This window comes from Pezoporus flaviventris, unplaced genomic scaffold (assembly GCF_033815535.1).
Source record: "Pezoporus flaviventris isolate CSIRO_AGI_PZ_B2104156 unplaced genomic scaffold, CSIRO_AGI_Pfla_v1 ptg000078l, whole genome shotgun sequence".
Taxonomy (NCBI): Eukaryota; Metazoa; Chordata; class Aves; order Psittaciformes; family Psittacidae; genus Pezoporus; species Pezoporus flaviventris.
Genome location: NW_026892626.1, coordinates 16,948,920 through 16,961,553, shown reverse-complemented (window position 1 = coordinate 16,961,553; position 12,634 = coordinate 16,948,920). Strand labels below are relative to the sequence as shown.

Below are 12,634 nucleotides of genomic sequence, written 5' to 3'. Positions count from 1 at the left end.
CATGTAAACACAGACCAGGGGATGGGAGGGCCCTGCCCGGGGGCTCCCGGCCCCCCACTTTCCCAATGGACCAAAACCAGGGGATGAGGGGGGTGTCCACAAGCCCCAGCCCTCCCCGTGAAGCCGGGGAAGCAGCAGCATCCCCCCGGGAAGGGGGCTCTGGAGCCATGGAGCGTGTACAAAAAGGAACGGGATCTCCCCCCCCACCCCGCCCTGGGGAAGAGTCCTGTGCACCACGGAGCCCGGAGGGGACCGGGACCGGGGCCGGGCAGGGGGGAGCGGGTGGGTGTTAGAGAAGAGACGAGTCTACGTTACATGGGGAGGGGGCTCGGGGGGGTCCAGTCGAGTCACACATCCCGGGAATCCGAGCACTGAGATGGGTCAGGGAGGCTGGCGCTGCCTGCGGGGGACACAGCCCTTGAGAAGGGGATGGAGGTGCATCCCCCGGGGGGGTGCTGCCCGCCCCTGCTCCCCCTTTAGGGATCACAGCCCCGTTATGAGGGATGGGGGTCCCAGCCCCACACACACCTCACTTGATGAGGATCCCCGTGGACCGGGCCTCGTCCTCGCTGGCGTTCCTCAGGTTCCTCTCCACTTCCTCTGAGGATCTGGGGGTAAAGCAGGGTGAGAGGCAGCCTGTGGAGCCCCCCCATCAGCACTGGTGGCAGCGCCACGGGCACCGGTTACACCGCTCCCATCCTACTCACGCCAGGAAATCCTTCACTTCCTCCACGGTGATGTCCCCGGTGGTGTCCAGCGGGTTCTCCATGCTGCTGTTGGGGGAATCGATGGAGCTGGGCGAGAAGGCGGCCGGGTGCTCCTCAGGGGACCCTTTGGGGACACGGGGATGGGAGGGTTGGCAGCCAGGACACGGGGTCAGGGCCATAGGGACACGGTGTGCACGGCAGGGAGATGGGGAGGACGTGGTGTGCACGGTGGGGACAGCCTCATCACTCACGGTCACTGTTGGTGGGGGAGCGCGGTCCCTCGGGGCTGCGCGGGACGTGGGTACCGTTGGCTTGCGGCAGCTTCGGCGTTGCCATCGAGCTGTTGCTGGAAGGAAAGGCAGGGAGAAGTTACTGCGGGAGCCGGTGCCATGGGATGAGGGGTACAGGGATGCTGGGATACGTCCTACCTGAGGCACGAGGTGTCCTGGAGCCGGGCGACCTCCAGCCGGCACAGCGGCTCCGTCACGTTCCTGGCGCTCAGCGAGAAGCGCCCGAACTCGGATGGCGAGATCAGGTAGAAACCTGGAGCAGGGAACACCAAAGAGCCTCAGGAACACCCCCGCGGGACGCAGCAGGAGACCACGTCCCACCTGCAACACAGACATCAGCGCTGGCGCCCTCACCCTGCCCGTGCTTGGTGAAGACGCAGGAGGCGATGCCGCTGATGTCCTCCTTGCGGATGCAGCCGTAGTGGACCTGCGGCCGGAGGCTGGGCACGGTGAAGATGTGGATGTCGCCCAGGTTGGTGAGGCAGGCCAGGCAGTTCTCCAGCCGCTCCTCGGAGCTGGCGCTCGCCAGGCTCACCAGGGCCACCTTCCGCACCCGGCACCCTTCGTGGGCCGTCAGCTTGAACTTGGTCTTGGCGCTCACTTTGGGCAGGGTGAACACCTGCAGGGTGAGAGGAGACGGGGACCTGAGCAGCCTCCCATTGCGGAAGCGCTCAGCTAAGGGCAGCGTCACCCCCATAAGGACAAGAACAGGGGTGCCCCAGGACCCGGTCGGTCACCTCCATCCCCATCCCTGGGGACACCCAGACAGGCCACGGGACACGTTATGGGTGCTGGTGCCCGCGCTCACCTTGAACTGCTCCTCAGAGGAGATGAGCATGGAGTGGCTCCCCTGCATGTCAGGGGCCTTGGCCAGGTCCCTCGAGACCTCATAGGGCTCAGGCAGGGGGTTCCCCCTCCCGTCCAGCACCGCGATGGCCACCACGGGCGCACGGTGCATGAGCTGGATCTCCTTCCCCAGCACCGCCTCCACCGCCCGCTCCGAGAACTTCTCCTGCGACGGCACCTCCAGGGCGTAGGCGAACACCGAGCCCGAGTTGGTCCCTGCCCACATCGTGGGGCCATGGTGGGCAGCTGCGGGATGGGAGCAGCATCAGAGCCCCCCTTCCCCATAGCCAGACCCACAGCTCCAGGGAGGAAGTGGGGGGGGGGGTTTCCAAGGCCCGGGGGCCCTCACCGTCTCGGAGGAAGGTGTCAGCGAAGTAAAGGCACCGCACGACCCCGGAGAGGGAGTCATCGGCGGAGCGCGGCTCGATGCGGCGCTGCACCGGCGTCATCTCCACCTCGGGGGGCCCTGCCTGCTCCGCCAGCTGAGCATTGGCCTCTTGGACCTGCCGAGGCGATGCAGGCGTCAGCCCCTGCCCCACGGCGACGCGGAGCAGCCGTGATGGTCCCCGCTCCCCTCCAGACCCACCTTGCTGGAGGGGCTGCCGGTGCTGAGCCTCTTCTTGCCCGACACCCGGCTCTTGCGGATGCGGCGGAACGACTGCCGCAGGGACTTCTTGAGGGACTTCACGCGGGACAGGGGCCCCTCCATGGCCAAGGAGTCGTTGGGGTGCAGCGTACACCTGCGGGCACCCACGCTGCTCAGCACCCAAGTCATCACCCTTAAGGGGGTCCCCAGCACCGTGATGCCCGCCCCATACCTGGCCAGGACGGGGTTGCGCCGGTAATAGTCGAAGAGCCCAAAGCCGTGGCTGGTGCCGAAGGCCACGAGGTTCCACTCGGAGTGGAGGGTGACGGCGGTGACGGCGGCGGGGGGCACGCACTGCACCAGGACGCTGGGCTGGAAGCCGGGGGCGAAGGGCAAGGGGCCGTTCCTTGGGGCCAGCCGGTCGTGGCCCTTCCAAGTGAAGCCCTCGCGGTCCTGCAGCAGGTCCACGGTGGCCACGCTCACGGCGTGCTCCGACTTCTCGTCGCTCAGCTCCATCACCAGCACCTGCAGGGGACGCACGATGAACCCCCTGCCCTATGACGGCCTCCCTGCTGCAAGGCAGGGGCTAAACCCCACGGGTAGAAGCCCTTCATGGAGGGGCTGCAGGGCTTGTGGGGGGGTCAGAGCCCGCTCTGCCCTACCTGCCCCGCTGTCCCAGCCACCACCATCTTGGCCGTGTACTTGCACAGAGCAATCTTCTGCACCCCCAGGCGTGGGTCGTCACTGTAGGGATCAAAGCAGCCCACCTATGGCAGGAAAGGAGGGACTGTGGGGCTGGGCACCTTGATACCGCTATGGGGCAGCCCCCCCGCAGTGCACCCCAATGTCCCCCCCCCCCAACAGCTGCTGGGTACCGGCTGCAGTGCACGGGCTGCTCTGGGCACGATGCCTGCAACACGTCTGTCCCAACGTGTCATCCCCCCCCCCCCCAGCCCCGCACTGGGGCAGACCCACAAGGCAGGGCACGTGGAACAAGCATCCCTTGTTGTCCCCACGGGCAGTCACACAGCAGCTGCGCCCCGAGATGAAGGGACACGTCCCCGGTGCGATGCCGGGATGGCTCCATCCTCTCTATGGGCTTGTGTGCCCCTGCACTGCGGTGCTGGGGGGGGGGCAGAGGAGGGTGCTGGGGTGCTCACCTTGCGGAAGGGCGGCCACTCCTCCTCGCCCGCCTGGTTGAGGCTGTCGTTGTGCTCGCAGTCGGTCTGGAAGATGCTGGCGGTGCCCAGCTTGTAGAGGGGCTTCAGGGAGACCCCAGAAGCATCCCAGAACCGCACCGTGCCGTCCTCGTGCCTGGAAACGGGGTGGGGGGGGCACGGGGAGGCCCCTGTTAGCGCAGGGCCCTGACATCTGCCTGCTAACAAGGGCTGCCTGTGTGCCGGCAGATGGGGGGGTAAGGGGGGGGCAGAGGGTGACACACTCCTGCCCAGCCATCAATGAGCGATGGGGCAGCCGAGTGAGACGGGGCAGCTCAACCCATCCCAATCCCACACTGCAGGAGTGGGGTGAGGATGTCCGCCCCCCCGGCCGCCCCCCTTCTCTCCTCTAAGGGTACATTTGGGGTTTCCCAAGCCCGCCCTCCCCACTGCCAGGCCACTCACCCCGTGAGGAGAAGCCCCCTTTGCGTAGGCTCCTGCGCCAGGTTCTTCCCCCCATCAATGGGCCAAGCCTGGAGGGAGAGATGGGAGGGATGGAGCCCATCAGCCCATCCCGTGGGGCTCGGGCATCCCAGCATCCCCACCACTCACCGCAGAGGAGAGCCGGGGGCTCTGCTGCTCGCCGGCACTGATGATCCTCTCCCAAAGCTTGAGGGGCACGTTGGAGACGTGGCAGGAGCAGGTGATGGCGGAGGAGTGGAGCGGCGCCAGGTACGGGGCAGGGATGGTCGGCCAGCCCGGGGTCTGCAGGTCGATGGCCACCAGCTCTTCCTCCACCAGCACCACGAGGGCACGGGGGTTCTCAAAGCCTGGGGAGGGCACAGACGGTCCCTGCTAATGAAGACCCCCCCCACACACACACCCCTTTATCACCCATTCAAGGCCACCCCATCAGGACCTACCTCCCTCGGGCACCTCGGGGCTGTGCACGGTGAAGAAGTCGATGACACGGGAGGTGAAGTCGAGCGTGGCCAGGGTCTGGCCCTGCAGCACGCTCACACAGTGCCGGTCCCCATAGCTGGCCCGCGGCATCCCCCCGCTGAAGATGATGAAGGGGTTCCTGGGGGGGGGGGGGGATGAAGCAGCACCCATCAGACCCTGCAGGACGTCCTACCCGCATCCCCCGTGCCCATCACCAGGGGCAGGCTGCGCCCTAGGGACGTACCCCGACTCGCAGGTCCGCCAGAGGATTTTGCTGATGGCTTTGCAAGGGAATGGACCTGAAATGAATCATTGAATCCGTGAGCTTGGAGAAAAACTTGCACTAACCCATGGCACTGAGGCCTCGTCTCCACGCTGTGTGAGCACTTGCAGGGACGGTGACTGCAGCCCTGCCCTGGGCAGCCTGTTCCAATGCCTGAGCACCCTCTGGGACAGGAATTGTTCCTCAGCTCCATCTAAACCTGCCCTGGTGCAGCTTGAGGCCGTTTCCTCTTGTCCCATCCCTTGTTCCTTGGGAGCAGAGCCCAGCCCCTCCTGGCTCCATCCTCCTGTCAGGCACTTGTAGGGAGCCATCAGGTCCCCCCTGAGCCTTCTCTTCTCCACACTGAACCCCCCAGGTCCCTCAGCCCTTCCCCATCACCCCTGTGCTCCAGGCCCTGCACCAGCTCCGCTGCCCTTCTCTGGCCCTGCTCCAGCACCTCAATGTCTCTCCTGCAGTGAAGGGACCAGAACTGAGCACAGGATTCGAGGTGCGGCCTCACCAGTGCCCAGCACAGGGGCACAATCCCTGCCCTGGCCCTGCTGCCGCACTGGTGCTGATCCAGGCCAGGATGCTGGGGGCTTCCTGGGCACAAGGTGCCCGTGGTCAGCTGTCATTCACCAACACACCCAGCTCCTTTTCCATGAGCAGCTTCCAACCACTCTGCCCCAAGCCTGCAGCATTGCCTGGGGTTGTTGTGACCAAGTGCAGGACCCGGCACTTTGCCTTGTGGAACCTCATCCCATCGGCCACAACCCATGGATCCAGCCTGTCCAGATCCCTCTGCAGAGCCTCCTGCCCTCCAACAGATAAAGATCCCAGCCCTGAGCTGCAGCAGCAACACCAGGACAGGACCATCAGCCCCCAAGGCCCCCTTAATCTCCCCTATTAACCCCATACCATAGGGGATGGTGGACATGACGGGCTGCTGGCTCTTCTGTCCGGCACCGCTCACGGCCCACACCATGTACCCCCCATCGCTGTGGGAGCTGACCATGCTCTTCCCGCTCTGCTCCCAAGCCAGGCTCTCCAACTGCTGCAGGGGCACACAGAGGATGCTCAGCACCCAGGATGGGGGCACACACACAAGGCCATGCCCCCCCCCCTTAACCCCTTGCCACCTTCAGTACCTGGTTCCCAAGGAAGAGGTGCTGGACCACACGTGTGCTCTGCTCCCAAAGCACCACCAGCCCCCGGCTGTACCCGATGAGGAGCCGGCCGCCGTCGCGCGGATGCTCCTGGATGGACTCCACCGGTCCCAGCGCCTTCCCGCAGCGATACTCATCGGGCACACTGCACGGAGGGGACACAACGGGGGTCAGGGGGTGCTGGGAGCCATGGGGAGGGGGTGCAGGGGGTGCAGGGCTCACCTCTGCAGGACCTCATCCGGGAAGAGGGTTTTGTCCTCCAGCAGCACCAGCGTGGGCAGGGCGAGGAAATACACGGCACCACCCTCGGTACCCAGGCAGGCCACTGCACAGGAGGATGTGGGCAGGACCACTGTCACCCGGGTGATGCCAGGAGAGCACCTATAGAGAGGAATGGGGGGGGAGTTGTGTCAGCCCTATTATAGGGGAGCGGCAGAGAGACCCCAAACCTCCTCTTCCTCAGCGCTGCATCCCCATCAGCCCCGGAAGGACAGGGAGAACCTCGGCACCAAAGCAACCAGAGCCGTTATCAGCCCTGTGCCCTGCCAGCGCCTATAGAAAGCTCAAGGCTGCGTTATCCCATCCCGGCAGGGATCAGAGGAGCATCCAGCAGATAAACCAGCGCCACTGAGGGGACCTTGGGAGCTCCCACGCGCCATTCCCAGCCAGCAGCTCCATGGGGGAGCGACTGGAAACACCCCCCCACACACACACAAGCAAGCACTTGGTGCTATCAGACCCTGGGCGTCCCGGGAGGCCGAAGCTGTGGGTCTCTTCCAGGTGGGAGCATCCATCCTTCTGGCACACCTCCCAGAGGTGCAGCGTGTTGTCATCCAGCAGGGACAGGAGCCAGCCCTGGCGGGGACACATACACACACACACAATGACAATGGGGTGGGATGAGGGACAAGGGGAGCTGCCCCCCCCCCCCCCCGGGACCCCCAAACACACACGCATCCCTACCTGGCCAGGGAGGAAGTGCAGCTGGGTGACAGTGGCTGTCTCCTTGTGCAAGCCCGTCAGCTCCACGCCTGGCGCGCCATATCTGGGGGGGCCGTTAAAGGAACAACGAGGGTAGAGGCCCCCCCCCTTAAATGAACCCACAGACCCCTAAATTACACACACACACAAAGGCCACTGCTCTATCTGCAGTCATCCCAGATGCTGGAGCCAGCTTTGGCACCACCATAGAATCCCAGAATGGGTTGGAAGGGACCTTAAAGCTCATCCAGTCCCAACCCCTGCCACGGGCAGGGACCCCTTCCACTGGAGCAGCTTGCTCCAAGCCCCTGTGTCCAACCTGGCCTTGAACACTGCCAGGGATGGGGCAGCCACAGCTTCTCTGGGCACCCTCACAAGGAAAAACTTCTTTAGATCTAACCTGAATTCCCCCCGTTTAAACTTAAACCCATCACCCCTTCCCCTACGGCTCCAGCCCCTGCTGCATTCTCCTTCTCCGGCATCCAAACCATCCCTGTCTGGGATGCCCCGGAACGCCTCCGACCGGAACGCCGCGGGTCAGGATGCGGCCGGCACGCGGCCGCCGTGGGTGTGCGAGGGCCAGGCCGGCTCCTGCCCTCCACCACTCCCTTGTTCCGGAGCAGAGGCGCCGGCAGCCCCGGCAGCCCCGGCGCAGGGTGGGGATCGGCATGCGCTGGCACGGCCTCACTCACCAGACTGGTCCCGGCTCCTCTGCCGGCGACGCCGCTCAGCAGGAACCGGGGCAGGACCCACACGGTGCTCCCCGGCCTCACCGGCATCCCATAGCAGTGCTTGGTCCCATCCCGGTGCCACCGGTGCGTTGCACTGCTGCGTCTCGGCATGCCGCAGACAGAGGGGCATCGCTTCTTGCTGCCCCCCATTGCCCCCCCACCCCGGCACAAGGAACCAGCCACAGCGGTCCTGCCTGGACCAACAGGCAGGAGCTGTCTGGCAGCATCAAAGGATGTGGGGAGACCACGGTGCACACACACAGGGCTCTGGATGCTGCACGGATGGGGGATGCCATCCTAAATGGTGCCACAGGAGCACCGGTGACACCGGCTCACTGCAAGTGCCCAAGCCCCAGGAGATGCCCCAGGCAGTGGAAACCCCTTGTCTGCAGCCGGATCCACCCATCCCAGCTCGGGGAAGCACCCATGGGTGCCCCCACTAACCAGTAGCACCAGTCAGGCCAGCTCCGGCGCTGCCTCGCCTGGCCCCGGGAGCCTCCAGAAGCATCTTCCCTGCTCATTGCAGGGGGGCTGGATCAGTCGATGACCATTGAAGGTCCTTTCCAACCCAACCCAGTCCACGATCCTGGTGGCAACCAGAGCGGGGCCGGGTGCTCACCGGCAGGAGAACCCCAAAACCACCCCACGGAGGATGCTCCGTGCACCGCAGCGCGTTCGCGGTCCACGGAGGGGCTCAACACCACAGGCAGGGCTGGATCCGGCGCTCCAGAGCCGAGCATCCGAGCGGAGCACCCGGCGACATCGCGGCCGGGCTGGCACCGGCAGCACAAACCCCCCCTTCCCCACGCCATCTTTGTGCTGGGGATGGGGGGGGGCAGTGAAGACGATGCCCCCCCCTCAACGCTGACCCTGCTGCAGGCGCAGCCGTACCCCCCCTCCCCGTGCTCCCGCACTCCCACCCCGCATTCCAGCGGCGCGGGGCCCCCGAGCGCGGCCGCATCCAGCCTGGGCCTGGCTGCCGGCCAGCACCGCTCTGAGGCTCCTGCACGCCGCCGGCAACAAAGCCCAGCCGGGCCCCGCGTCCTCCTCTGTGTGTGTGTGTGTGTTCCCCCCCCAACACCACCCCGGGACTGGGATCAGTGCCCATCGCTGCCCCTCACCCCGGCGCCAGGCCGGCCAGAGGCCCCGCTGCCCCCATGGATGGATGGATGGATGGGAGCCCGATGGGATAACAGCGGGATGCACCCCCCCAGAGCATGGGATGCCAGCCGGGATGCTGAGCGCCGTGGTTCCCACGGTGGTTTGGGCATTGGGAAGTGTGTGTGTGTGTGGGGGGGTCCTACAGTCACCCCCTCGCTGCCGGATGGATGGGCAAGCAGCACGGCCGTGTCTCCGGTGGGATGGGAAGGGCTGGGGGGGGTCCTTACCTCCTGCCCTCCGGGGGGGGGAAAGGATACAGCTTCACAGCTCCAGCCTTGGTGCCGATGGCCATCACACGCAGGACAGGGTCGTAGGCCAAGGCGCTGGGCTGGCTGGGGAAGCCGTGCTCCACTGTCTGCCGGGGGGAACAGGCAGGTCAGAGCCGGGACATCCACCCCAAAGTCCCCCCCTTTCACCCCACGGCCAGAGCTTCACCCCGGGATGGAGGGCCGTGAGGATGCTGCCTCGTCAAGGTGCCACCAACGCGGTCCTTGGGGATGGGGACATCACTGCTCACCCAGTTCCCACCTGACACCCCCAAACCCAGCCAAACCAAGGGCTGGGGTCGATCCGAGCCTGCACCCAGCGGCAAGGGACCCCCACTCTAACCCCATACCCAAGGCGCGGAAGCCCTAGGAGGAAGTGGGATCCAGCTCATCCTCACCACAACATCCCTGGGGGTCCACGGTGCCGGGTGGCAGAACCAGGCAAGCAAGACCCACCGGTGCCAGGGATGTCCCTGCCGGAGCCATGTGCCCACAGGCACCTTCCCAAGGAAGTCCTGGCCATCCATGGCATGCCTGGGCACGCCGGCCGGGAGGCGCCTGGCGATGGGGGGACACAGGGGACACCCTAAGGTGAGGGCATCGGTGGCGGGGGGGAGAAGCAGCCCCGGGGGCAGCTTGGCTGAGCAGCGACGGCGCGATGGGATGATAGGGAGGGCGCCGGAGCCAGCCTGGCCGGATCCTGACCTGATCCCTTTGTCTGGGGCAGCTTTTTGCACCCGCTGGCACAGCCACCGTCACCTCCTGGCTCCCATTCCCCTCCATAGGGACACCTTTAGGAGCGTGGCAACATCCCTGTTCCATCCAGAGGGTCCCAGTGTGGCTTGGGGGGGGGGGGAGTTAGTGGGTGCTTGTGGGTCTATGTGGCAGCGTCACCCCAAATCCCATCGGGATGCGCGCTGCACCGGAGGATGACGGCAGGAGCAGGGATGCTTTAGGCTGGACACCACCACGACAACGACAGCGAAGCCCCACAGCGCTGCCCTCCCTGCAGCTCCATCCCCATGGGGGACCCGCTGGCAGCCCCCCATCCACAGCCCTTCCTCCCAGGCGGCAGCGGGGCTGCATCCGGCAGCCTGTGCCGGCCCCGGCCAAGGCGCGCTCCCGGCCAAATCACAGCAAATCCCAGGATTGCTGGAGCTCGGGAGGAAAAACAACCGCTAATGGGAGGCAGGTGGGCAGCCGGCGGCCCCCGCGCTGGGCTGCATGGAGAGGGGCTGATCCCGGCCCCCCCCGCCATGTCCCGGTGGATGCAGACCCTATGGGGAGGCTGCTTGGGCGGGATGCAGATGTGGGAGCATCCCCACTAAAAGTGGGGGGGGGCTCTGGACAGAGTGAGGTTTGTGTCCCGGCCGGACCTTCACCCATAGCAGTGGGGTTGGGGGGGAATAGGGATGTGTTGGGGTGGTGGGTGCTGCTCTGACCCCCACATCCCCCATCGTGGGGCATCCCAACACATCCCAGCGCCCAGGGTGATCCGGGGGTGCCTCCATCGTCCCCACCAGGACTTCAGGGAAGCGTCCGATGCCAGGATGCTGCCAAAGGATGGATGGACACGGGCTGGGCTCAGCCGGGGGCTGCTGCTACCGATGCGGTCCCAACACCATGGGAGTCCCGGGATGGGGTGCACCCCCCGGCACAACCCATCCACCAAGGGAAGGGACCGGCACCCGAGGGCTTTCAGGGTCCCCCCCCGGGTGTTTGATGCACCCCCCACCCTCCAGCAGGAAACCAAGTGGGGGACCAAGCTCTGGGCCCCGGGTATCCCCCCAGAGACACATCCTTGGGGTGCAAAGGGAGCCCCCGGGACCACCACCACATCCCCTCCCGCTGACACAGGGCTCCAGCCCCCCATACCCCACCCTCGGGCGGGGTGAGGACCTGACCCTCTCCCCCCCCATTGCAGCCGGGGATGCACCCCAAAACACCGCTGCCAATGAGCGAGGAATCCATAGGGAAGGGGCAGGGGTCGGATACGGGGGTCGCATCCTTCTCCGGGTGCGGGAGGGGGACACCGTGAGGCGGGGATGCCCGCTGCACCCCAAGGGAGACGGGCACCCCGCAGCCACGCACCGGGAGGTGCCGGTACCCACCATGGGGGTGCATCCCCCCCGGGATACCCCCATTGCCTGCATCGAAAGGAGGGGGGGGTGCTCCCCGGTTCCCATGGGAGCGGGGTCTGCCCTCCCGCCCGCACCCCGCTCTCCCGGTGCTCCCGTACCCCCCCCCCCATAGCCGCCCTCACCTTACTGAAGGCAAACAAGTCGTGCCGGATGCGGTCCCGGTGCGGGTCGGCACCCTGCCGCCGGAACCGAAACTTCATCATGGTGGAGCACGGTACCGGGAGGGGCGGGCGGGGCCGGGGCCGGTACCGGAGCGGGATACGGGAAGGGGGAGGGGGGGGGGGGGTGTCCCCCGGTAACCGGTTCTAAGGATCGGTCCCCGGTGGTTGTGGTTGATCCCGATCCCGATCCCGATCCCGGGTCCCCCGGTGCGCGCGCGCCGAGCCCCGGGGCAGGCACCGCCGCGGCGGGGCGGGGCGGGGCACAAAAGGGGGGGGGGGGTTTGATGGACAAAGGGTCTCAACCAATCAGCGCGCGCCTTCGCGGCGTGGGCCCGCCTACTGGCGTCACGTATGCGTCGGCGCAGGGGGGTGATGGGAGTTGTAGTTCTTTGGCGGAGGCGCCCTCTATGGGTGCTCTGTGGGGTTGGGATTGGGGGGGTTTGAAGCCAAGTCCCAGTTTTCCCTATAGGAAAACGGGGATGGGAGCGGCTGGGTGTTCCCAAAGGGTTTCTCATGGTCACAGGGCTCCCTGATCCATAGGGAGCCCTGGATTCGGTGCCTCTATAGCTATGGGGTCTTTGGGCAGCAGGATGCTGAGCATGGTCCCGCTCGGCGCGGATGCGCCGAGCGGGACCATGCTCAGCACCCTGCTGCCCCCTGCTACTGGTGTCCATGCCCCATCACCATGACTGTCCCCACAGTGAGGGGAGAACCATGCCCTGCACCCCGCTTTGGGGTGAGTCAACCCGAGGTAGGGCAGGGCTTCCCCCTCCCTGCTGACTAACATCGTTCCTGGGGTGATGCCACATCGGAGTGACACAGCTTTTGGGGTGGAAAATGGCCTGAGGGGGGGTGTTGACCTGATGCCCTTGGTGATGGGCTCATGGATGGGTGGGTCTCCCTCCGCTCACGGCCCCAAGGCTTGAAACCAAGCGGTGGAAAGGACATAGATCAGGGAGGAGCTCAGGAAGAGGATGGGCAGACCCCATCCAACCATGTCATCCCCTTACATCCATCTCCATCTTCCTCTTGCAGGAGGAAGGCACAGGGTAGGGAGGACGAGGGGCTCCATGCAAGGATGAAGTACAGGGGGATGCAGCCCCCAAGCTGGGGATATTTGGGGACCAAGTACTATGGAAGCTGCAGGGGGACAGTGTCCGTATCTGCTTCCCAGCCCCTGAGGTGGGAGAAGGGAGGGAATGGGGAAGGAAGGAAAGGAGAGAAGGAGGAAGAAAGG

General features: G+C 65.9%; 1 protein-coding gene across 1 annotated transcript; it reads right to left on the bottom strand.

Annotated features, from left to right (window-relative positions):
• Positions 1–253: 253 nt before the first annotated feature.
• On the bottom strand, positions 254–11,478 carry LLGL1 (LLGL scribble cell polarity complex component 1). Its single transcript, XM_061473377.1, has 23 exons — positions 11,359–11,478; positions 9,087–9,184; positions 6,920–7,001; positions 6,696–6,811; positions 6,179–6,337; positions 5,939–6,101; positions 5,709–5,844; positions 4,773–4,827; positions 4,510–4,667; positions 4,199–4,416; positions 4,052–4,119; positions 3,590–3,743; positions 3,092–3,196; positions 2,662–2,954; positions 2,430–2,583; positions 2,193–2,346; positions 1,806–2,089; positions 1,352–1,616; positions 1,136–1,250; positions 959–1,053; positions 708–831; positions 529–608; positions 254–400 (listed from the first exon to the last, which is right to left on the bottom strand). Exons 1-22 carry the CDS (start codon positions 11,437–11,439, stop codon positions 530–532), a joined length of 3,156 nt encoding a protein of 1,051 aa, XP_061329361.1. The 5' UTR covers positions 11,440–11,478; the 3' UTR covers positions 254–400; position 529.
• Between the last annotated feature and the right edge of the window lie 1,156 nt (positions 11,479–12,634).